This window comes from Equus caballus, chromosome 18 (assembly GCF_041296265.1).
Source record: "Equus caballus isolate H_3958 breed thoroughbred chromosome 18, TB-T2T, whole genome shotgun sequence".
Lineage (NCBI taxonomy): Eukaryota > Metazoa > Chordata > Mammalia > Perissodactyla > Equidae > Equus > Equus caballus.
In genome coordinates this window covers 13578814-13604604 of record NC_091701.1, presented here as the reverse complement: position 1 = coordinate 13604604, position 25791 = coordinate 13578814, and the positions used below count along the sequence as shown (strand labels likewise).

General features: G+C 45.0%; 2 protein-coding genes and 1 long non-coding RNA gene across 10 annotated transcripts in view; 1 reads left to right on the top strand and 2 right to left on the bottom strand.

Annotated features, from left to right (window-relative positions):
- Positions 1-25791, bottom strand: part of LOC102148719 (coiled-coil domain-containing protein 93) — a 55438-nt gene that overhangs the window by 18397 nt on the left and 11250 nt on the right. For 7 of the 8 annotated variants that reach the window (XR_011428169.1, XM_070240717.1, XM_070240720.1 and 4 more), the window contains one exon: positions 707-805. Coding sequence is in view for 7 of the 8 variants with exons in the window: in XM_070240717.1 (XP_070096818.1) it covers positions 707-805 (99 nt within the window). In the remaining variant the exon portion in view is untranslated. Of the gene's footprint in view, positions 1-706; positions 806-9302; positions 9438-25791 lie in introns of those variants that run through there. The other variant, XM_070240722.1, reaches the window with a different exon arrangement.
- Positions 4593-14957, top strand: LOC138918622 (ATP-dependent RNA helicase DDX18-like). The gene is given in 11 exon segments (XM_070240723.1): positions 4593-4748; positions 5122-5222; positions 5338-5537; positions 5626-5740; positions 8156-8295; positions 9393-9554; positions 9892-10044; positions 10775-10888; positions 12279-12339; positions 12668-12841; positions 13962-14957. Coding segments are annotated over 11 exon segments (1425 nt in total). The 5' UTR covers positions 4593-4686; the 3' UTR covers positions 14105-14957.
- On the bottom strand, positions 18049-19789 carry LOC111768885 (uncharacterized). Its single transcript, XR_002801503.2, has 2 exons — positions 19666-19789; positions 18049-18918 (listed from the first exon to the last, which is right to left on the bottom strand). It is a non-coding gene; the product is annotated as an uncharacterized lncRNA (long non-coding RNA).

Here is a 25791-nt window from a genome sequence, read left to right as displayed (position 1 = left end):
CACTACCTCACCTGAACCAGTCTCAGTTTTCTAACAAACTGGAATACATTCCTCACGGGAAAAAGCTACCGCCTCTGCAGCTGGCTCCAAAACAGAGTTCTATAGTCAGAATGAAAAACGGGGACCACTGAGTGCAGTGGTGACGACAAGTATTCTCATTTCAAATCCTTACGAGCTCGGAAGCCTCAGGCAAGTTACCTAGCCTCTGAGCCTCAGTCTCTCCATCTGTAAAACAGGGACAGAAACACCTATGTCAGGGGGCAGCCATGAGGATTAAAGAGTAGAAGGCAGGTGATGTGCTGGGGCTAGAATGTAGTAAGCATTTCATAGTGATGAGCTATTGTTGTTGTTGTGATTACCTTTCAACTGTTACTCTAAGAATGTTCTAGGCAAGTGGTCTCTTGAAAAGCTTTATATGACTATAGAGAAATATACTCATGTTCTTATAATTTAATAAAAGTTCTGGATCAAGTACCAAAACTGACAGAAAAGGACAAAACCATAGGGGTTTCCACTCAGTGCCCATTTAAAGAGGCAGTTCTAGTGACCCAGGAGGTCCAGTCTCAGTGCTGCCCAGGCAGAGGCAGACATGCCACACAGGGGGTGGGAGCGCAGGGCAGCCTGCACTCACTCTGCTCCTTCCTGCTCCGTCTAAGTGTGCACCCATGCTCTCAGCTGGACAAGAAAAGAAAATGAGAACACTGACCTCAGGGAGACTGCAGGTCTTCTGGAACTGGGACACAGAGTAGGAGCGGATGTAGTCACCCATCTCTTCTTTTGTTTCTATAGCTCGCTTCACCAGCCACTGCAGAAGAAAGTTAGGAAACGTGAGCCGATGGGGTGAAACACCACTGCGGTGAAGGCCAACTCAGAGATGGCTCCACTCGTGAACCCAAATCACTGTCCTTGAACTGACCAAGTGACGACAAGCTATCAACACACACTGTCCTATAGGAAAAGCAACCGGCTTAGCGTCTGAGATGCTAAGATCCAGTGGGACCTAGAGCTGAGCAGCTGTGCAGGAGGAGCCTCACTTCAGAGCCTCAGGCCTCAGTTTCCCTCTCCATGTAAAGTGAAACTGAGAACGTCAGTTCCTTTCACCTCACAGAGCTACTGTGGGAGCAAATGGAACCACATGTACTAGAGTGCTTTGTAAATACCCGAAACATAACACAAATGCAGCTATCCCCACAACCTCCTGGTTATAGCGATCGATCTCAACGTCATTCTTTTTCCTGCTTCTTGCACTACAGACCAGAGAAAGGGGAAGAACCAGAGAGAACCCCTAGTATAACCCTCAACTGACAGATGAAAAAACATCCCCAAACTATTCAGATGTGAGAACAGGGTGTACTGAGTACATAGCCTTGGGCTTCGGGTTAGCTTGGCACTCACAACATTCTCTCTCTCAATCTGCACAATGCTACAAGGTGGCTGGTACTGGCTGCGATGACAGAACCTGAAGCTCAGAGAGAGTACGTAACTTGCCCATTGATCCACAGCTAGCAAACCACAAAGCTGGGTGTCACAACTCACAGGCTCTTCCACACCAGAAGGCTGGACATATGGGCTTCATTAAATGTTTCCCAGCTCTTTTGGGCTGATGTGCAAAAGGAGGTGTTTCTCCCTACCTAAAACTCCAGTTAATTAAAACACACACATACACACACACACACCCCATAACCTGTGGAAGATTCCAGTGCTCTGAGGGTAAGAACGCAAAGTCAAATAAGAGCCTTTGTTGTCCTCCCCTGGCTCTTCATTCAATTCCTTTACTACTGAAGAACATCATGGAGGGGTGCCATCTGTCAGGCTTGCCATTCTCTCTCCAGAGAGAGCCACTACATCTCAAAAGCAGTTTTTGGACAGTAGTTGTGTTTCCCCAAGAGCACAGCCACACGTGGCAAGGTTTAGCTGCCTAGGAAAGTAGGCACGTGGCATGCTGCATGGTGCTCCCACAAGGACAGGAAGAAATGCTTGATCACGGAGGGCCAGCTCAAGGAAAGGACCCGTTTAGGAATTAGCTGCCCAGGAGAGGGGCGGCTGCAAATATCTATATAAGGAACATTCTTTTGTTGTTAGCATCTTTCATTTATTTCCATCATTCCACTCCACCCCATCTCCAAACAACCACCTCAGGCACGGACAAAGCCAGAAGCAGGGGCAGAGGATGAGACCACACTCATAACTATGGTAGCTCCTAACTCACACCCCGACCCCAACACCACAGCCCCAGACAACTAAGGAGGCTGACACTTGCTCAAGTCAATTTGTCTCTGCTTTGCTTTGGATCCACAGATCCAGTTTCTGGTCTTTCATACTTGTTTCCTTTTCCATTAATCAGATCTACCCAGAATTATCACTTGGTGGGATGCTGGAGAGTGTTATCACATAAGGAAGGCAAAGCATGTTGAGTCATAGGATTCCCACAGACAGTCCAATACTGTTTTGGAGTTCCCAGCATGAAGGGCTGTGGAGGGAACCTCTTGGACAGCCACGCTCTGCCACAGCTCCCTGGCATTCAAGAAAATAGCTACCCTCACAGGATCACATCCCACATGGGAGAAAAAGATGTGACCTAGAACACCAATGGCTGGAAGTTAGACCCGTTTTTCTCCCGGCTGGCATTCGGAGCGTGTTACTATAGCTTTGTAAACGGTGTGAACATTGGTGATGAGTCTCGAGCCCGGCACAAGACAACGAGTTCAATGGTTCCCAACTGCTGGTCCGTGACTATCCTTGCACTGGTCTCCAGCAAAACAGGAAAAAACTAGAGGCATGTGGTAAGCTTTTCAGGATGCTAAAGGTATTCAATTTGAAGGACTGTCCTTTATTTTAAGATTGGGAGTTAAATGGCTTTTCAGGAAATGATAGAGAAACTAAGAGCAGTTACTTTTAAAAAGGCCCTTGCCTGGCAAAATACAGATGGCACCCGTAGGTCAACCTCCATTTTTGCTTTAAAATTTTACTGGTCCATGACATTAAGAAATCTGGTAACCGGCAGCCTAGGCTCTCACATCCAGACAGGAAGCCCCCCAGCATTCAACTCACAACACGGAACATTCACAGACACTCAAAATGCCCAAACCAAATGCAGAAGATCACTTCCTTTTCGCTCTCTTCTCATATCTAGACTAGATTCTTTGCCCTCAAAGTTCTAGCATGGGGCTGAGGAAGGTCTAATCACTAGAGATCCAGGCTTTGGGGGAAAAGGCAACAACTTCACAGAATGACAGTGTTGGAGGTTTTAGTAATAACACAGGGGCCCTACTTCCTAGTTTCACAAAAAGGATCAGGTACCGTCCGTCTGCACCAGACAAAAAGTCTAACAAAGATACAAATCAAATTCTGAGTTAAAGTCTTGAAATGTTTTGCTGTGTACACAAACAACTTCTGGGATCCTTTGTTCCTTCGGTTTGTCGTTTTCCAGAGCTCATCCCATACCGTAGTAGGAGAATCATTGGCGCAGGAGTCTGGAGCCCAGAAGTTTAGTACTGGCTCACTTACTGATAAGGAAGAAGGATGAGATTAACATTACTGAGGGCCTGTGCCGGGTTGACCTCTTTTGGCCTTTGGCTCTTTGTCTGTAAAGTCAAGAGTTTAGGCTAGCATGAGTTGCACCTAACCAGAGATGTCCAGGAGTTACTTGAGTGGTTTGGTTTGAGATTTTTGTTTGTTAAAATGTTGAGGCCCAGCACCAGACGTGCTCAATCAGAATGGTAAAGGCTCTGGCAGTGGTTCTCAGCCAGGGCAGTTTTGCCTCCCAGGTAGGGTGACCAGTTCATCCCAGTTTACCCAGGACTTGACCAGTTTTAACATCGAAGGTCCTGCATCCCATAAATCCCACCTCTGTCCCAGGTGGCCTGTGAGGATTGGCCGCATCTTTTGGTTGTCAGAACTGGGGGCAGGCTACTGGCATTTAGTGGGTAGAGGTCAGGGATGCTGCAGAACATCCCATAATGCATAGGACAGCCTCTCACAACAGAGAATTATCCAGCCCACGATGTCCATAGTGCCCAGGTTGGAAAGACCTGGGTTATAGCCAGGGCGTGTGTGGGCTGGGGAGCTCACGGGTCATTCTGATGCCTTCACCTGCTGCAGGTCCACAGCACGCTTGCTGTGTGGGTTCACTCTAACAGTCTGTGTCTGTACCTGACTCTTCTCAGTTGTCTCTTTAGAGTTAAATTAACTCTTTCAATTGACTTCAAATTCAGTTGTTATTATACTAAATGTTTTCACTTTTTATTTCAGATTTCTTAAACATTTCGTTTTTCTCTGAACTCTCTCCCAACCCGACCAGCCTTGCCATTTTCATTTCATACAAGTTCCTTCATTGTACGTCCTCTGCGCCCCTTCTTATTCTGTCACAGTTTAGGCTCTGGGCTATAAGGTACACCGGCGTCAGCGGTGGAGAAACTCCAGTAGTGCAGGGTCGTCGTCTTTATATATAGAAATGGTTGGGGATTTGGCTTTTCTGACTGGAGGAACTCTTCTAAGCTTGACTCCAACCCAGTGGTGCCTTTAGCCAGCAAAACTAACTTAGGCAATTATAGCAGTATTAACTGTTAAAAAGGGGGGGGAACTCGCTAATGATAAACTGTCTTCTGTTTAGGAGCCTTCGAGGATACTTCATTTGCTTCTCTGACTAGTCTTGTCAATGAGAACACTCTAAAGGCAATAAAAGAAATGGGCTTTACAAACATGACCGGGATTCAGCATAAAACCATCAGACCGCTTCTGGAAGGCAGGTATGATCCACATTGATGTTTGGGCTTTAATCTGTTTTCAGTGCCAGTAGTTCAGAAAGGAAATACCAGTATGTTCGGTTGATTTTGCACTGTGTGTTGGCTTACATATCCAACCTGCTTTAAAGAGTTATTTGCTGATGTTTGAAGAAAAGCGTTCCCTTCTGTTGTAGAGCATGTCTCTTATTTCTGAGTTGGGTATTTGACGCAGGTGATTGCTTTCAGTGATGGAGAAGGTGGGGACTTTGTCTTTTGTTGCTCATGTTCTGGCGTTGATGCCCAAACGATATGCGGTAGTGACATGGTAGGTATTCAGTACATGACTTGTTGAATGAGTAGACTAACTGTCTCTGACCTTTCCTGTCTTAATCCTTAGGGATCTTCTAGCAGCTGCAAAAACAGGCAGTGGCAAAACCCTGGCATTTCTCATCCCTGCGGTTGAACTCATTGTTAAGTTAAAGTTCATGCCCAGAAATGGTAAGTCTGTGATCCACTGTCTTTGCCGTACCTCACTAGAGTTATTGTAGCGGGTACACGCTCTTGGTGATAACTGCAGGCTGACTTTCACCGCATGTCATTGTTGCCTTTGTAGGAACAGGAGTCCTTATTCTCTCACCTATGAGGGAGCTGGCCATGCAGACTTTTGGTGTTCTTAAGGAGCTAATGACGCACCATATCCATACGTATGGGTTAACAATGGGGGGCAGTAACAGATCTGCTGAAGCGCAGAAACTAGCTAATGGGATCAACATTATTGTGGCCACACCAGGCCGTCTCCTGGACCACGTGCAGGTAAGAGAACACTGTTGTGTAGTCCCTGTCTTACTGTCTTGTGTGAAACCTCAACCTGACAGCTAACAGTTTTTCTTTGTCTTGTTAGAATACTTCAGGGTTTATGTATGAAAACCTTCAGTGTCTGGTTATTGATGAGGCTGACCGTATCTTGGATGTTGGGTTTGAAGAGGAATTAAAGCAAATTATTAAACTTCTGCCAAGTAAGTAGGTGGCATCTGCATGTGGTTTGCAAAGTAGTTGGAAGTAGGTGAGGGTTGTTCCTATATGAAAACTGTTAATACCAGAATTCTAACATAGCCAAGTGAACTTGTGCCAATCAACCTTAGAGATCGTCTGCAATGCAAGCATCAAGCTTACTAGTAACTTGTTACAGTGGTTTTGCCATTTTAGAGGTTATAATGCAAGTTAAACAGTCCTTACATGTCATTCCAGTCCACATCCGCAGCCCCATCTTCCTTTCCTTACCTCATTCTAGCGTCTCCCAGGTGGCAGTAGACTTGTGGCCTTCTGTGTTGTATTTGAGTTGTACATATCTTGGGTATAGTACTTGCAACATTGTAAGCTGCTCATATCTATAATAAGGCCATAATCTCCTTCATTAGAGAGTTTGTTTTTAATGCTTTGTTGAGGTATAATTGACATAATCTGCACATATTTTAAGTAAACAATTTAAGTTTTGATACGTTTATGCCTGTGAAGCCGTCACCACAATCAAACAGTGAGCATCTCCATAACCCTCAAGCTTCTTTGTGCACATTTGTGATCCCTCCCTTTCACCTTCAGTAAGAACAGCCCTCACCTGCTTCCAACGACTGCTCACACACGTCTGCCTCCCAGGTGACGTTGATCTGCCTTCTGTCACCGTAGATCAGTGTGTGTTTTCTAGAGATTTGCATGCATGGAATCATACAGTATAAATTTGTCTGCTCAGCAAATTCTTTTGCAAGTCATCCATGCTGTTAATATGTATCAGTAGTTCTTTATTCCTCAGTTGCATTCCATTGTGTAAATGTACCGCAACTTGTTTATCCATTCACCTGTTGTTGGATGATTGTGCTATTTACGGGTTTTGGTTATTACAAATAAGGTTGCTGTGAACATTCATCTACAACTCTTATTATGGGCATATATTTCCTTTTTTCTTGGGTAACTACCTAGGAGTGGAGTGTTTCGTGTATGTTTAGTTTGTACCATTTTGCTTTCTCATCGGCAGTGTATGAGAGTTCCATTTCCTTCTATTAAGTCTTGAAATTAGGAGGTGTTAACCCCCACCTTTGTTCTTTTTCAGATTGTTTTGGCTATTCTTGTTCTTTGCATTTCTGTATAAATTTTAGAGTCAGTTTATCCATTTCTACCCCCTAAAAAATCTGGCATCATGGTTGGGATTGTGTTGAATATAGATCATTGGTGGAAGGCAATACTGAGTCATTCAAACCCACGAATGAGGTATACCTCCATTTATTAGCACCTTAATTTCTCTCAGCAGTGTTTTAGAGTTTTCAGTGTACAGGTTTTTTCACATCTTTTGTCAGATTTATCCCTAAGTATTTTATTAAAATTTTAAATTGTTCATTGCTTGTATATACAAATACAGTTAATTTTTTAATTTTGACCCTTTATCTGGCAAGATAATTATTACTATACTCAATGGGATTGTTCAGTATGACCTTCCAGATGAAGCTAGCCTTTGGATTTTCTACCTAGGCAAACATACCACCTACATGTAAAAAAATAAAATTCTTCACTTAATTCTTTTCTTGCCTGACTGCACTGGCCAGCATCTCCAGTACAATACTGAATAGAAATGGTGAGAGAAGACATCTTTGTCTTTTTCCTGATCTTAAGGGGAAAGCGTTCAATCTTTCACCATTAAGTAGGATGTTTGCCATAGATTTTTTGTAGCTGCACTTTATCATATTGAGCATGATCCCTTCTGTTCCTAGTTTGCTGAGATTTTTTAATCAGAAATAAATGTTACATTTTGTCAAATGCTTTTTCCGTGTCCTTTGAAACTGTCAGATGTTATTTCTTTAGTTTGTTAATATGGTAAATTATATTGGTTAACTTTCAAATCTTGAACCAACCCTGCATTCCTGGAAAAACCCCACTTGGTTATGATGCATTATCCTTCTTTATATATTGAGTCACTGTGCTGAAATTTTGCATCTATGCTTATGAACTGTTGTTGGGTTTGGGGATCATGGTAGTGACTGGCTTCAAAGCATGAGTCAGGAAGTAGACTCTCTTCAGTGTCCTGCAGAGTTTCTGAAGAATTGGTAATATTTCTTCCTTAAATGTTCGATAGACTTCACCAGAGGAGGCCGTTGGGGCTGGAGTTTTCTTTACGTGAAGGTTTTGGGTGCAATTTCTTTAATAGATAGAGGCTGTCTGCGTTTTCTCTTTCTCTTGAGTGGGCTTTAGCAGTTTGTCTGTCAGGGAAATTGTCCTCCGTTGTCAAGGTTGTAGACAGAGATGTTCATGATGTTCTCCTCTTAATGTCGATAGTGCTGTCATGTCCCAGTTATTCAAAGTTCTACTTGGAGCATTTGTAGGTGTGAAGCAATTCTGAAGATTCCCTGAAAGATTTGTGTTACCTTTATTTGCATCTGTTTCAGCACGCAGACAGACCATGCTCTTTTCTGCCACACAAACTCGAAAAGTTGAAGACCTGGTGAGGATTTCTCTGAAAAAGGAGCCATTGTATGTTGGTGTTGATGATGATAAAGCTAATGCAACAGTAGATGGTCTTGAGCAGGTAATTTGTGTCAATATCTTAAATTTTAAGGATCTTCCTTGGTGTTTCTTTGTAACTGGAGGATCATCCAAAAAGCAGATGAATTAATGAACTTTTAATTCGAATATAGTAAACTTGGTATTGGGTCTGTGGCTCTTTGATGTAAAGTATCTTGAACTCTGAATAATTTGGTCGGCTCTCTTTACTCTCTCTCTCAATATGGCTTGCCACATGGGAGGTTATTAATCACTACCAATTGTAGATGCAGTAAAAAAAATTTGTTTATTAATCTCTTGCTTGAAGACACAAAGTGAGTTAGAAGATGGAGAGACTGGTTTCACCCACGTAGCTTTAGAAGATTGGAAATGAGATGACAAGGATCTAAACTAGGTTGATTAAAAATAGAACTTTAAAGGGGCTGGCCCTGTGGCCGAGTGGTTAACGTTCTGTGTGCTCCAGTTCAGCGGCCCGGGTTCACGGGTTCAGATCCCAGGCGGGGACCTACACTGCTGGTCAGTCGGGCTGTGGAAGCATTCCACATACAAAATAGTAGAAGATTGGCACAGGTGTTAGCTCAGGGTGAATCTTCCTCACAAAAAAAAAAAAAATAGAACTTTAAGATTGAATCTTTTGTTGAATAAAATATTTTCCTGTAACAGTTTAGCTTAAAAACCTTTCATTTGTTGTCTAATTTTTAAAAATATATTCACCCAGCCTTGTTACCTTGTTTGGGACGGTGCACTTAAACTGTGGTTATTTGATATTTGGCTGTTAAAAACCTTTTAAAAAAAATGAATCATTGATATGCCTTGAGAGTTCTAATTAATAGAGGTGTTAATATATTATGGTTGGAAGAACTGTTGATAACCAGGAATCTCAGAAATGTGAAACGTATTTAGTATCCAGTGTTCACAGCCAGTAAAAGGAATTGAAAGAGCTAAGATTAGTCCTATGTTAGGAATGCTTGTTAGAATGAAGGCAGTGGTTTTCTTATACGTAAGGCATAACAGTGTGTGTACAATACTTACCTTCTGTGCTCTCCATAAAATTATGTTGGTTCATGAAGCTGCAAATGTCCATTTGCTTATTTCGTATCTCCTCGTTTGAACCACTTCTAGGGGTACGTTGTTTGTCCCTCTGAGAAGAGGTTCCTCCTGCTCTTTACATTCCTTAAGAAGAACCGGAAGAAGAAACTAATGGTCTTCTTTTCTTCCTGTAAGTCTGTGAAATACCACTACGAATTGCTGAACTACATCGATTTGCCTGTCTTGGCCATTCATGTAAGTGATCACGATGAGTTTATTGAAAATAGACTATGCTTATCAAGTTATATAGGTGGTGGGGTTTAAGCTATTGCTCTCTCCTCTAAACATAGTTCCAAGTAGTTTGCTCAGCATTGGGTGATTGATCCTATGTGGAGGGAGCTTTGCTCGGTGTGGAGGGGTGAGGACCACACAGGAGTAAGAGACGCCGTCCACTTGGGGAAATAGGATGTAGGCCAGAGAGTGCACTTGAAAGAAAGCAGGTTAACAATGCCACAGTCTGGGCGTCTACATCTGGCCTCCCGGACACAGCCTCCAGTCTCCAGCTCTGATGGATGTTGTGATTGGATTCTAGGGAAAGCAGAAGCAAAACAAGTGGACCACCACGTTCTTCCAGTTCTGCAATGCGGATTCAGGCATATTGTTGTGCACAGATGTGGCAGCTAGAGGGCTGGATATTCCTGAAGTCGACTGGATTGTGCAGTATGACCCTCCAGATGACCCCAAGGTAACTGGCATCCTTGGGGTTTCTCCAGAGTGGCTCTCACTAAGGACTGTGCTTACTCTCCACGCTCCCTGAGGAACGGCACATTTCACAATCAGAGGTGTCTCCCTTGGTCATTCGGTCATGTTTTATTGTGCAGCCATTGCCACGTTTCTCTGCTGCTGATAATATTTAGGGCGCTTGCAGGACTCAAAACGGGTGTGCACAGAGATGTGAGAGGCGTCAGTGGGACTTCACTTAGGAACGTTACAGGCTTGGAATGATGTGTTAGGAGCAGTAGGTGTCAGAAGGAAATACAGTTTGCTTACAGAGATAGGTAAGATTCTGTAGCATATGTGGTAAAATAAGTTACATTAAGTATTTTAAACAAACAATAGAGTATGTAAATTATCAGCCAGCATTTAAACACGTTTGAAAAAGCCATTTTGAAGATGAAGCACACTTAGTAGTCATTTTATCAGATCATAGAGTTAATGTGAGTATCGTGTCCAGCTTTCCTTCGGCCTCGGTCACTGCCCTGTTACCTTTTGGGTATGGTGCAAGCAGAAGGAATGGTGGGCCAGCTTTGGGGAACGTGGTGATGGTCTGTGTGGCACAGCCCTGGAGGCCCAGCACTGCCTCATCCAGATGTGCTGACACACACTGTCCACTACCGTGCAAGTCCCGGGAATGCAGCCCACCACAGGTTCTGTGGAGGTCCGTGTGTAACTCAGGTTTTCTCTCTTCACCAAAGGAATATATTCATCGTGTGGGCAGAACACCCAGAGGCCTAAACGGAAGAGGGCACGCCTTGCTCATTTTGCGCCCCGAAGAGTTGGGTTTCCTTCGTTACTTGAAGCAATCCAAGGTAAAGATCTCTGCTTGGAAAATCTTCAGTTGGGAGCAGATTGCTCTTGTTGGGCCTCGTTTGCCAGTGCAGACAGCAGTAAGCAGCATTTCTAGATGTGTCCAAGGAGTCATGAGTCACTGCAGTGCTAGGAGGACAATGGTTACAGTGCATAGGTAAGCAGATGAGGTTTTCCGTGGGTCCAGCCGAGGAAATGTGAACAGGAAGAACTCCCCGCACAGCTCAGCCCTGGAGCTCTGCATTGCTCAGCGGTGCGTCTCGTGTCCCCAGCCTCCCCTCTCCCAGCCGTCCAGCCCTGTTTGAGACCTCCTCTCCTTCTAAGCTCCCTCACACCTGATCATCTCCAGCTCCTGCTCCCCTTCCTCCATCTTCTCCACGTCTCTCCATCCTGGTGTCTTTCCCTCTCACCTCACCGCAATGTGTGGGGTCGCCCTTCACTCTACCTCTTCCTCTTCCTTCTGGCCCTCGTTCGTCAGCTCTGTGTGTTACCTTCACTCTCTCCCTGACAGTTAGCTCTTTACCATCTCAAGTCTCACTAAAAAAAGAGCTTCAAGGCTAAACCCATTCTCCTACCACCACCTCCAGCGTGGCTACTGCCCCTTGCCTTTCTTCAGTCTGACTTTTGAGAAGTGCTTTGTATCTTCTCCATTTACTTTCCCCTCCCCCTGATCTCCAGCCCCCCTCATCTGACTTTGACCTCCTCCTGTCCACCACGTCTGAATTCGTTAGAGGCCAGTGGCCTCTTTTTTGCTAGATCTTATAAATATTTGTCAGGCCTTCTTTTTTCTGACTTTTGCCTCCTCTTTGGCCTCCCTGGCACAGTCTTGCCAAGTAGATTTTCCTCCACTGTGCAGCTAGGTACATTTCCCCAAAGTTGTCCTACAGCCTTTGCACGTTTTCTCTAGAATGCCCTTTTCCTGGTTCTCTGGATTGCTCTGGTTTCAGCTAGCTGTTGCCTCTTCTGGGAAGCCAGTGCTGATCTCCTGCCCTCCCTCGTGTTCCCACAGCACAAGGGCTCATCGAGTTGTCATCTTATCACTTACCTGTGTCCCCGGCAAGACTGCAAGCTTTCTGAGGGTGGGCCCAGGACATGGGCTGCATCCCACCAACCCCCAGCACGCAGCACAGTTTGGGCACTTTCCAGTTATCTAAGAAGTGAAGACTGCTTTCCTTCCTGTAGGAGTTTTTGGCCACAAACCCCAGTCAAGTCACAGGGCAGTGTGGTGTTAGGGCAGCTCTCTTGACATGGAAGGAAGGACTAGTGATCCTTCTAACTGGAAGCTGTAGCCTACTTAACCATGTCGCATCTGTAGAGATCCTTATTGAGAGTAAAAGGCTTCTGCACGTCAATCCCCCCTGGTTTACTAATCTTCCTGCTTTTATTTTCTAGGTTCCATTAAGTGAGTTTGAGTTTTCCTGGTCTAAAATTTCTGACATTCAGTCTCAGGTATGCTCTTCGTCCCAGCCTCGGCTTTGTCCCAGCACTGACCGTGTAGTGTCTCAGCAGTGGCCATTGTCCTCCACATCTCCTTTTTCATAAAATGAGAAATTTGGACTGTGTGATCTTTTAGGTTTCTTGCTGTACTGGTTACTGCATTCCTGTGCTCTCTACCTTGTTCTCGTCCATAACTTCCAAGAACTTTGTCATTATTCTTACTGCAGCTTGATTGCATATAATACAAAGCTTAGAGCAAGTGTTTTTTATGGGATGGTTTTGTTCTAATATGTACGCAATCTGCTTTCCTATTTTATTAAAACCAATGTGTCTTTCCATTTCAGCTTGAAAAATTGAAAAGAACTACTTCCTTCATAAGTCAGCCCAGGAAGCATACAAGTCGTACATTCGAGCATACGATTCCCACTCTCTGAAACAGATCTTTAATGTGAATAACTTAAATTTGCCTCAGGTTGCTCTGTCATTTGGTTTCAAGGTGCCTCCTTTTGTTGATCTGAGTATCCTTTTCTTTGTTGTTATGAATTAGCACACATAGGGGACAAGAGCTTGATGGAGAAGCATTTGGGCTTAGTTCCTGGGTTAGTTTGTGCTCTGGCTGAAGACTGGAGGCCCAGGTGTTCATCCTGGTCCCCGTCTGCTTGTCTGCGCTAGCACAGAGTAGGCAGGGATTCATTATCCAAGTGGGGATTGCAGAAGGAATGACTTCGGCCTTAAAAAAGACCAAGAAATTTGACTGGCAAACAGTGGGAGCCAGAGGAAGTCGTAGATTCTGGAGAGAGTCACAGAGGGTAAAATTGCAGGGTTGCAGGGTTAGGAGGCTTCACCGTACAGGGGGTGTGGAGGAGCGGGATGTCCTGATGCTGGAGAGAACACGGGGCCTCCCGAAGTTTTTATCCTCACACGGCCAGTAATGGATGGACTTCATACAAGGAGGGTGCAAGATCAGCAAAAGAAAATAAAACTTAAGTGCTGCCTAAGGTAAAATGCAAAGGGAGTACCTCCAGTTGTTTCTGTTGCAGTTTATAATGTGTGCTTTACTACCACATTTTCAACAGAAGCAGCTGAACCAGCTGAAGTGAGGCCTGTTGGTTAACACCCCGGCGGTACCTCCCAAGGGGACTGGAGGACCAAATCTGGGTCACCATCCCCAGTGTAGGTGTCGCGGAAATGTCTGTTGTGGTGAATACACGTTGACTCCTGTGAAAGGAGGAACAGCTCCTTGGCTGGGTTAAGCATTCCTGAATCAGCTCCGAGCGGAGGTGAAAGTCATTTGTTTTGACACAGGGTATTTTTTCTTATGTTCCTGTAAACTTGCAGATTTCCTTCTGAAGTCCTTATAAATAATTGTCTTCAGTTTCATTGTGTGGAGAGAAGAATGAATATGACTGTTACACTGGGCTTAAAAATCAGACCTGCTAATTTCAGTTCACGGTTACGTGGCCACTCCTGATTTTCTGGAAATTTACTGCCCGCCGGCCCGAGTGTGCACGTTTTCGTAGTTCAGGGAGAGGTTGTGGTAGAGGGACAGCAGTGCGCATGCTGGTCTGTTCTCTCATAGATGTCGCATTGGAGTTCATTATCTGTGTGTTGCTTCATTTCCTTAGCGGTCACCTTTAGACCTGAACAGCAACAAAGGCAAGCTTAAAAAGAGGGGAGGCGGCGGTGGATTTGGCTACCAGAAAACCAGGAAAGTCGAGAAATCCAAAATCTTCAAGCACATCAGCAGCAAATCATCGGACAGCAGGCAGTTCTCTCACTGAGGATGCCCCGGCCTGCCTTCCTTCGTGTCCTGAAATGCAGTGCTGTCCTGCTCGCTGCAAGGAGCGTCTGTAACCAGGACTTGGACCGTTCTCACGAGGGCAGAAGTAGACTTGGGTTGCAAGCACACAGTGCTGTCGTTCCCAAAGCTCTCTTTTCTCTTGGGAATACAAAACGGGAGCTCAGCTTTTCTTGATTGCCCAGCAGTAAAGCAAGGGATCTTTTTGGTCTTTGTTATGATGATAGGGTATTTTTAAGTTTCACCCCCCCCGCCCCAATTTGTCACTGTTTTAGTGTAATTTTTTTGTGCCTTTCCTTCCTGGTATCTGAAAAACTAGTGTGGCCCCAAGGAGACAGACTCAGGGTGTCCAGAGCGAAATGGCTATGCCTTTGTGGGAAAGCCTTCTGTGGAAGAAGCACACTGTCACACAGCGTAACAACGAGGGTCCCCATGCCTCCCCCAGGCAGACAGCCTTGAGCTGGCCCAACAGTGTTCCATTCAATTGGAATTCAGTCGACTGGTGTTGACACAGGAGATGAAACCCATCTGCCTTGGCTGCATGTCTTTAAGAAGAAAGCCATTTTCCCCTCTAGGACTCAGTATCATCTGTAAATTTAAAGGGGGATGGGAACTTTTTTAACTGGATGACCACTGTAGTGGACATTTTTGTTTGAGGGCTTCCCAGGGTCTAACCTCTTTCCTGTATTTGGAGACCATGTCCTTTGAGTCCTGGTGGGTCGTCAAGATCACTTCCCTTCAGGAAAGCAGAAGCCGGGGCAGGGCAGTGACCTAGGTTTGATGGATCAAGACATACCTGCCCGACCCTGAATCAGGTACTAATAAAACAGAAGAGCAAAAACAAGTGCAAGCTCCCTCATCCCGCTTCTGGGGCCGCAGCATCCCGCATCGGAGCAGAGTTGGTTCCAGCGGTGCCCTCCAGGCAGCAGGAGTTCTCCAGGCAGATTGATCCTGGGGCCTGACTTTGTGGTCCTGCCCCTACTCCTGCCTGTTTTCCAAGCCTGGTTCTCCAGCCACCGATTATCATTTCAATTAATTCCTTTTCAGTTGAAATCGTTCAGAGTGGCTCTTTGTTGCTCACAACTAAGAAGAAAGATACAGCCCTGAGGGCCCTCTAACATTCAGGGATTCCTAGATTTGGTTTCTCTCTCTCCCTCTTTTGGTGGGTACGATGTCCAGGTTGCTTCCCACCGTTCATGCTTTCCTTGCCCGCAGCCTCCCTGCTCCTGAGCACAGGGAAGTGGTTGCTTCAGAGCAAAGCCAGGACTTGAAAACAAGAAAGGCGATGGTGTGTCAAAAAACGAACAATTGGCAAGCTCACCACCTCCAGGAACAGATCATGGAGAAGCTGGTGTGGATCTGGAGGTATAGGAGGCAGGAAAAAGTGGGACCTTGGGCATTGCACAGAGATCTGTGCGGAGGACCGGCCCGGGGAAAAGGCGGGGCTGACAGTCACGGGACCTTCTGGGCAGCAGTTTCTGGAGTGAGGCTGAACTTGGTGTGAATCTCGGCTGCCCTACTTACTGTGAGGCTTTGAACTAGTTACTTCCCTTTCTGTGCCACAGTTTCCTCATCTATAGAGAGGGAGGAAGTAATGCTATCTGCAGGATTAAATGCAATAACGCACGGGAAGCATTTAGCACGGAATCCGATGGTCAGCTCTTAGAAATGACAACTATTGATACTGCTACCGGGCACATCAGAAAAGGGGCGGATGGTCAGAAACCAGAAAAAGGATGTTTTCTAGAACCCACGTGCTTTCTCACGCCCTTCCCCCCACCACCAAAATGTCATAGTTTCAGACGCTTGAGGCCAATAAACGCTGAAGTGTCTCAGGGTTCCTACGGCGCCCGAATGTCCCCAGCAGAGGGCGCTCAGCCAGGGCTGAAGGTTGGCTGCGCGATGAGGGCGCTGCGCTCCCGCTCCCACAGGCGCCTCTACAGAGGGTCCTTGGGGGTTGGTTGATCTTCGTTTTGTTGGCTGAGGGGGGCTCCAGGGGGCTCCTTTTCCCCGGTTAGAGGAAGGAGAGGACTGAGTAGGGGAAGAACAAGGACAAACACTCGCCAGGCTCCATCGTCCTTAGAGCATGCGCTTAGGAGGATGCTGAGAAATGAGTCTGACCCCGGGAGGCCAGGCTTCCAGAAGGCCTTTAGATACTTTCGCTTCTCTAAGCCTCCCCGCAGCCCTGGGAAGGAAAGTATCATCCTCGCGTTAGAGGGAGAAAAGGGAAGCTCAGAAGAGGGTCAACAACAGCTCGTGAATAAATGGCCTGGCCTGGATGCAAGTGCTGTTCTGCTCATCTCCAAGCCAGGGCACCTCCACTGGCTGGCCAGCTCCAGAGGGGGCTGAGGAAGGCTTTCCTCCCTTCGCCTGGAGGGAATGCTGGTGTCCGCAGATGCAGACAGGAGAAACCAGTGAGCACCTGAGAATGTGGGCCCTAATACGGTGGTGGCGCTGCCGGCAAGGAGAAGGTTGGCCTGCAACCCTGACGCTGCAGTGGATACGCTGCCAGGGCGGCTGTGACTGAGGAAAATAAAAACTGTCAGAAACCATGTGAGAAGTGGCCTCACCTTTGTTGGGATAACGCATATTTGAGCATCTACTAAGAGTAAGACTCCTTAATGGTTGTCTAAGTCAGTCAAGTGACTAAGACTAAGAGTAAACACTCTTAAGTAACTCTTACTCTCAGTCAGTTGCAGGGGTGATTCCAATTCCATTCTAGGAGATTCCTGTGGAAGAGAGAAATACTGGGGGAATGTACCACAGAGAGAAAGTAACCATCTCCAAGGGTTAAATGGTCAAGAACAGCTTTGGGAAGGTGTGGCGTGAGGGTTGAGCCTTGAAGGCTGCTTTAACTGGGGCAGAGGGAGTGAAGGAAGGGAGAAAACCAGGTGTCAGGCACCGTGAACAGCATGACAGAGGCAAAGAGGAAGCAGCTTGGGGTCATTTGTCCAATAACAACAGTCCCGTCAACCTCATTGGGCTGCTGCCAGGATTCTGGGAACCAAGATAAGAAGCACTTCAGAAATCTTAGCTGCTATTATCAGAGCATGACAGATACTTCGGGAAGGCAGTGAGAGATGGGGCTGGGGATGTAGGGGGAGCTCGAAGAAAATACACAAGATGGCCAAGACAGGAAGTCTAAACTTGAATTTGGCTGCAATGGACGGAAAGCAGGTGCAACATGGCTGTACATTAGGACTAATTCTGGCTATGTTTAGGGTGGAGGGGATCAGGGCGAAACTGGAGGTGGAAAACAGGGAATTGGAGAGAGAAAGAAGGAACAGATGTGAGAGACATTGTGACCCTACAGTCCTCCATCGGTGCTTGGGTGAGGCGGGGGTGGGTCAAAGAAGACAAGGGAGTGAGATGAGCACGAAGATGGGGTAGTGGAGAGAAAGAGATTCGCAAAGCAAAAGCTGCTTGCATGTGTTGATTTATTTCATTCTCACACTAATCCTGCAAGGCCGGGATTATTTCCCATTAGTCAATGAGGAAAGTGAGCTATGAGTTAAGGTCACGTGCTCAAGGCTACACATCGGTTTCTTTGCATTTGCTAGTGGCAAAACTAGGGGGTAGAGGGCAGGGATGCTGCTCAACATCCGACAGTGCACAGGACAGGCCCCCACGACTAAGATTATCCAGCCCAGAATGTCAACAGTGTCGAGAATGGAAAACCCTGATCTAGACCATCCTTGGGGGCGTGGACTGAATCTGAATTATTTTTGTACCCCTCATGTCTAGCACACAGAGTATAAGTTTAATAAATAGGGACTCAACAGAAAAGAAAGCAGGAAGAGGTGCTGCTTTATGGGAAGGAGCCGGGCCTCAGTTTGGAGCAAGTCAATTTTGAGAAATCAGCTGATATCCAGGGGTATTGGTATGGTGGCTGGAAGTCAGGAGAAAAGTTAGAGCTAGACATTTAGAGCCATTCATTCATCCATGAAACTTTTATTGGGGAGCTACTTTGTGGGAGGCACTGTGCTAGACGCTGCAGTGGCAGAGATGAGCAATACAATCTCTGGGCAGAAGAAGTTTGTGGTCCACAGGGAGAGGGAGACACATAAAAATAAATCTGTCATGAGCAGAGTCTTGTGGGAGTCCAGAGCATGGGCAACTAGCGCTGCCTGAGGAACTCATGGATGACGAGCATTGGCCGGAGACAGGAGGGGTTGGTAGAGATCTCTTGGGTAAAGAAGAACAGCGAGAGCTAAGGGGCTATTCCAGGCAGTGGGAACAGCTCGTGCAAAGAGAGAATGGTGCAAAAGCCTGGCTGGGCTGCAGTGAGAGGTGCGTGTGGCAGAGGAGTGAGCTGCATTGTAGGGAATAGCAGGTGAGACCAGAGCAGTAAAAGTAATCATTGATCTGTATTTGGAGAAGGGTAGGAAGCATCTACATATACCCATTTCTCCTTTTGGTAATAGTATTTCCATTTTCCTTAGAGAATTTTTTCAACTCCATTGTGTGTAGTCTCCATGGGACGGTACCTCCAGGTGCTCTGCCCTAGCCTGTTGGAGGGGCAGGCATGAGAAAAGCTAGACCAGTGAGACTTCCTCAAACACAATTTAAAATTCCAGGGCTCACAATACAAGTATTGCAAAAAAATAATTGAAGCTCATGAAGTTTAGCATCTGCATCCCAATGAGACTGTCGAGTAATTCTCGCTTCCCAAACCCCTGGAGCCGCCTGGGTTCTGACTTCTCGAAGCCGGGCTCTCAAGCCTTTCCTTCGACTCTGTGAGCCCTTTTCCTTAAGTTAGGCAGCCACTGTCTGTGTCTTGCAACCAAGGTACCTTAACTGATACAGTCAGGGAGGAAGACAGAGGGAGAGAGAATAAGACAGATGGCCTAAGGGGAGGAGGAGAACCAAGATAATGAATTGATAGAGAAGCCATAGAGGACTTTCATCATTTTCTTAAGAAAGGTAAAAAATAGCAAGGGTTCAATTGTCTATTTGGGAGTGTTGCAAAAAATACTGGTTGTCCCCCAGTGTCCATTCTTCCCTCCTTCCTCACTTACAGAGCCTCTCATTTTAACTAGGTACATGGTTGCCAAAAATAAGATGACCTTGCCCAGCCGCCCTTGCAACTCCTGTAAATGGCCGTGCAACTGACTTCTGGCCAAGAAGATGGCAGAGGACGTATCATGGGTAACTTGGGGAAAGCAGCCTAGAAATATGGGATCACATCCCTTTGTGTGGTTTCCTCCTTTATGTCACTTCCACCTTTCTGACTGGAAAGCAGAAATGATGTCTAGAGTATCACAGCCACCTTGGACTATAAGCTGCCATGCTAAACGTGGTAACGCGCAAGAGAGAAAGAACTTGAAGCCCTGATGATCATGGAGCCACCATGTCAGCACTGGACTCTTTACCTCCAGACTTTACTTATGTGACGTAGACGTAAAACTTTATCTTGTTTAAAACATTATCTCTCTGGTGGACGTGTGTCTCACATGCAGCCAGACCCGATCCTAACTGATATGGGCATGGGGCGGGGAGAACGTCCCTACAAAATATAGTTCTGGTGCAATGGCTGTGCCCTACCTCCCATGCAGGATCCAAACCGGAAGGATCTTCTTTCTTCCTTTTCCCTGGATGCCAAGTCATGGGCCTGGGATCCAGGTTCTGCCATACGGATGCTCCCACTCAGAACATTGGATGTTCACTGATACAAAGACAAATGTGGTCAAGACTCCTGTGCAGCAGCCACATGGTGTCCCGTGCAATGAACACTGATTTCCTGTTAAAAAAATGCTTCTTAAACTGCCACCTTGTCTAGGCCAAGGGCTGCTGTCGTGTGCTGGCAAGGTAGTGTTGTTTGCTTTTTTAGTATAGAAGAGACTTAGGCATATCCCTGGGTAAAAGAAGAAATGGAAGATGGAAAAGAAAAAATGAGAGTCGTTGATGAAGCAAAGTCTCAGGACTGGCAGGTGAGTCATTGAACTGGAGTATGACACTTTCCTGTTGGACCTCTTCCCTGCTCTAAGTAATACTTAAGTGTTTGTTTCATAAGAGCATCCCTGGGCAGCTTGAGCTGTAAGGTGTAAGGTAGCATCCTACTCTCCTGGCACCAGAGCCTGAAAGGCCTGCAGCTTCACAGGAACCCATGTGAAAAGACCGGGTTCTGGTTAAGATGGCATACCTGGGATGTGTTGGAGTATGTGGCAGGCAGAATAATGGCCCCTCAAAGACGTCCACATCCTGATCCCCAGAAACCACGAATATGTTACCTTACGTTTGCCGATGTGATGGAGTGAGTGAAATGGGAAGCTACCCTGGATGATCCACGTGGCCCAGTGTAATCGCAGGGCTCTTGTAGAGGGAGGCGAGAGGGTCAGTGTCAGAGAAGGTGATGTGACAGCAGAAGCAGAGGTCAGAGAGGCAGAGAGAGCTTTGAAGATACCACCCAGCTGGCTTTGAAGATGGAGGAAGGGGCTATGAGCCAAGGAACGCAGGCAGACTTGAGAGGCTGGAAAAGGCAGGGGAACAGCTTCTCCCCTCGAGCCTCCAAAGGCTCTGCTGACACTTTGATTTTAGTTCAGGGAGACCCAGTTTGGACGTCTGATTATTGTGAGATAATAAATTTGTGTAGTTTTACATCACTAAGTTTGTGGTAATTCTTTACAGTGGTAATAGGAAGCTATATGTCATCTTTCCCCGATCTCAAGCTGAAGCACTTATTCGCACATTTCTCAGGATTCTTGACAACCACTTGGAAGAGAAAAGCTATGAAAGACTGGATTTCTGTGTCCAACCTTGGGACAGAGTTCCACAGCTATGGAAACTGAGTTCTAAATATTCATGGAACCCCAAAGGAGTTTAAGAAAGTTTAAAACAAGCTATGTTTTGACCTCAAATTAGACATCTGCAAAGCTCATTACAGCCTATTCTGCAAACCCCAATGTGACAAGGAATTCAATCCACCACCTTCCCCTGCCTTAGAGAACTGTCCTCTGATCAGCAGCTGGATCAACCCCTTCCTCAGCTGTAATGGACAGAGAGCGGCAATGAGCCTCCGTGTGCTTGTTTCCCTTCATTCCCTCAAGGGCCTTTGGGTAATAAATGGCGACTGAATGGCTGGAGCGTTCAGCTTTCTAGTCCACCTTCTCTTTCCTCAACTCTAAGTAACTGCTTTACACGCCAGAATAGGTTACCATAGCAATGTTTTCTGAGCAATAAGTGAACTGAATCGCACTGTTGAAGAAGCCCGGGAGAAAATATCAATATCAGCCTGAGAGAGTCCCATCATTCTATAGAGCCTTGAGACTGTTCCAGTAGGAGATGGAGGCATTCCCTGGGGGATGAGGAAGTGCTGCCGCCAGCTCACACAAAACACAGGTCACCCTCCAAATTCCCCCACCTCCTCGTCTCCAAGACACCCATCCAAGAAGCTCAGATAACAAAAGACAAATGTAAACGGGAGACAATATTTGAAATTCATATAAAAAAAGGGTATTTTACAAAGCTCTCCTACAGGAATTCTAGGAAGATAGTGGTAGCAATGCCAGAATACTTTCTGGATTTTTCTGAATCCCCGATAATGCTTATTATTATCTGACTTTTTGATTTTAGCCATCCTAGTAGGTGTTAAGTGATATCTCATGGTTTTGATTTTCATTTCTCTGATGACTAATGATGTTGAGTATCTTTTCATGTCTTATTGTCCATTTATATATCTTCTTTGGAGAAATGTCTGTTCAGACACTTTGCCCATTTCTAATTGTGTTGTTTCTCTTTTTTATTGTTGAGTTGTAAGTGTTCTTGTTATATTCTAGATACAAGTCTCTTATCAGATATATTTTCCTGAATTCTGTGGGTTGTTTTTTCATTTTCTTGATAATGTCCTCTAAGCACAAAAGTTTTAGTTGTCATGAAGTCCAATTTATCTATTTTTTTCTTTTGTTGCTTGTGCCTTTGGTGTCGTATCTATGAATCCATTATGAAATCCGAGGTCACAGAAATTTACCTTTATGCTTTGTTCTAAGAGTTTTATAGTTGCAGCTCTTACTTAGGTCTTTGGTCGATTTTGAGATAATTTTGTATATGACATGGGGTGGGGGTCCATTAGCATTCTCTACATGTGTTAGCCAATTGTCCCAGCACCATTTGTCTAAAAGACTGTCCTTTCCCTCATTGAATGGCCTTGGCACCACTGTGAAAAGTCAACTCACCATTGATATATGGGTTTACTTCTGGACTCTCAATTCTATTCCTTTGATCTATATGTCTATCCTTATGTCAGCAGCACACCATTTTTATTACTATTTCTTTGTATTGTTTTGAAATTGGGAAGTATGAGTCCTTTAACTTTGTTCTTCTTTTTCAAAATTGTTTTGGCTATTCTGAGTCTTATGTTTCCATATGAATTTAGGAGCAGCCTGTCAATTTCTACAAATAATCAGCTGGGATTGTGACAGGAATTGTGTTGACTCTGAAGATCAATTTGGGGAGTGTTGTCATCGTAACATTATGAAGTCTTCTGATCCACGGTCATAGGATCTCTTCCCATGTTTTTAAATCTTGGTTAATTTCTTTCAATAATATTTTGTAGTTTTCAGAGTATATAAGTTCTGTGTTTCTTTTGTTAAACTTATTTCCAAGTACTGTAATTTTTGATCTTATTTTAAATGGACTGTTTTCTTAATTTCCTTTTGGGATTGCTCATTGACCCATGAACTCCTGAAACACCAATCAAAGCTCCCTTCCAGAACAGGGTCCTGAGGAGGAACTACGAGAAGTGAAATCAGAACTAAGCAGGAGGGGCCGGCCTGGCGGCACAGCAGCTGACTGTGCAAGTTCCGCTTCAGCGGCCCGGGGCTCACTGGGTCGGATCCCGGGTGTGGACATGGCACCACTTGTCGAGCCACGCTGTGGCAGGCATCCCACATACAAAGTAGAGGAAGATGGTCATGGATGTTAGCTCAGGGCCAGTCTTCCTCAGCAAAAAGAGGAGGATTGGCAGCAGATGTTAGCTCAGGGCTAATCTTCCTCAAAAAAGAAAAAGTCACATGATGAACATAGACCCAGTTGTGGCAGAAACGGGCTTGTTATGAATAAGAAGACACCTGTTCCACCTTTATGGTTCTGAAGCAATTTCAGGAGTGGAGGACCAGAGACCCAACAGCACAACCAAAGATGCTTCCATTGCTCTTCTCTCTCTGGAAATTCAAAGGGCTTTGGGAGCTGTCAGCCAGGAACCACAGAGGAAGACCAAATAGATATAAGAAATATATTTTGGTCATCTGAATGACCAAATATTTATTTCTCGTAAATCATAATATCGCACCTGGCTAGCCAGTCCTTGGATCAGGAGCCCAACATCATCAGCACTCACAAGCCCCCACGGCCCCTTCCATCACTGCCCTCAAGTAACCTCTGTCCTGACTTCTAACATGATGGACGGACGCTGGTCTGCCGCTGGCTGCTGAGGCGGTGACAGGAGCATGGCGTAGCAGGCAGTGGGTGGAGTGGGTTGAGTCGGCAAACCTGGGTTCACAATGGGCCTCGGCGTCAGCTGGTTATGTGACAGTGGTAGTTACACAGCCTCCAGGAGCCTCAGTCCCCCTTTTCTGCAGTGAAGACCACGCTGGACCTGCTAGGTTGCTGTGGAAATCATTAGTAACGTGCACCAGGGCCCAGCCCAGGGCTTGGCATGTAAGGAGTGGCACTCATCGTCATCGTCATTGGTGTTACTTGCAATTTCGCACCTGTGGTGAGACAGGAGGTGGCCTGTGGCCCTGGCAGGCGTTGTGTAGCTGTGGCGAGAGCTATGGACAGCCAGAGCCTTCAAGACAGCTGACAACCGCTTTATGGCATCCTGGAGAAACTACCCTGCACTGCACTGTCAATTAGCTCAAAAGACAACCTGAGGAAGACTGTCACTGACGCTGCAGACATGGGAAAGGGCCACAGGGTGGCCTCCTGTGATCAGCAGAGATGGTTCAGTGGAGAAGCCGTCCCCTGGGCTTTCTGTGCTGACAGGGCTGTGCAGCTCATCTGTACAATGACTGAAAAGGCAATCTAATTCCCTCCCTTCTCATTTTCCTTCGTGTATGTTCCATAGCTTTTTTCTTTGTGGTTATCATGGGATTACACTTAACATCCTAAAGTTAGAACACTCGAATGTCAATTGATACCAGCTTCACTTCAGTAACATACGAAACTCAGCTCCTATTCAGCTCAGACTCCACCCCATTTCAGTTATTAATGTCACAAAATTACATCTTTAGGCACTGTGAGTCCAAAAACAAATGCTAATAATTGGGGGTTTAATCCTTTAGTCTCTTAATGTAGAAAACGAAAAGTGGAGCTACAAACCAAGTTACAATAGTACCAGCTTTTGTAATTATCCACATACTTACTTTGACCAGAGATGTTATTTCTTCTTAAGGCATCGAGTTCCCGTCCAGGGTCCTTTCCTTTCAGCCTGAAGGACTCCCCTTGCTGGAGGCAGGTCTGGTGTACAGCACTCTCTCAGCCGTTGGTTCTATGGGAATGTCTTAATTCCTCCCTCATTTTTGAAGGACACTTCTGCCAGATGTAGGATTCTTAGTGGGATTCCTTTTTCCTTCAGTACTTTGAGTACATCAGCCCATGCCCTCTGGCCTCCAAGGTTTCTGGTGAGAAAGCAGCTCCTGATCTTACTGGGAAAATATCATGAAAGCTCTCTTCCTCTCAGCTTTATGAACGTTAATGATGTCCCTTCGTATGTCTTATGCAACAGAACGTTTTCCTATAGTATTATACTATCAGTTAAGTTGTAGGATCTTTTTCAGATTAAACAGAATTTATGGAAAAGGAATTGAATATTTGAAGTGTAGACATTATAAGGTCTTTAAAAGCCAAAAATGATTACAGATTTTTTAATTAGAAGTGGAAAGGCCACTGAAGGATCCTACAGATTTTAATTTCTAATAAAGTAAACACCACTCTCTAATATCTCACACAAATAAAAAGCTCTTTGGGGTCCTTTTTCTTAAGAGTTAAGGGGTCTTGAGACCAAAAAGTGAGCCAACCACTGGTGTCTATCCCCAGCCATGCCTGGTGCCTTTCTTGCTCTGACTTCATAAGGAGCCGCTTATTTTCTTTTTGATTTTTCTTTGTTCTCCTTTCTCATTTTCTCATTTCTTTTCTCTCATTTTTACTTTTCCCTTTTTCTTTGTTTTTTTTCTGTTTTTCATATTTATTTATTTTTTAATATTTTCCTTGGTTCTCCTTTTCATTTTTTTATTCTTTTTGTCTTTTTTCATTTTTCTTTTTTCATTTTTATTTATTTTTTCAATTTTTCTTGGTTCTCTCTTCTCATTTGTTTTGTTCGTTTTGACTTTTCTAATCTTTCCTTTTACTTTTCTTTTTTCTCTTTATTTTTACTTTTTTCATTTTTATTTATTATTTTCTTTTTTATATTTCTCAGTTCTCCTCATTTTTTAATTTTTTGTCTTTTTCTCATTTTTCTTTTTTCCCTTTTTCTCAATTTTTCTTGGTTCTTTTCTCATTTTAATTTTTTATTTTTTCTTTGTTTTTGCTCTTTCTCCTATGTTCTTTAAATTTTTTAGTTAGTATTGTTAGTGCAGTTGGGATAGTTGGTATTGGGTTGTAGTTAGCATAGTTAACATATTTACTATAGTTTGTATTATTTGTTACTATAGTTAGTAAGCATAGGTGGCCTTG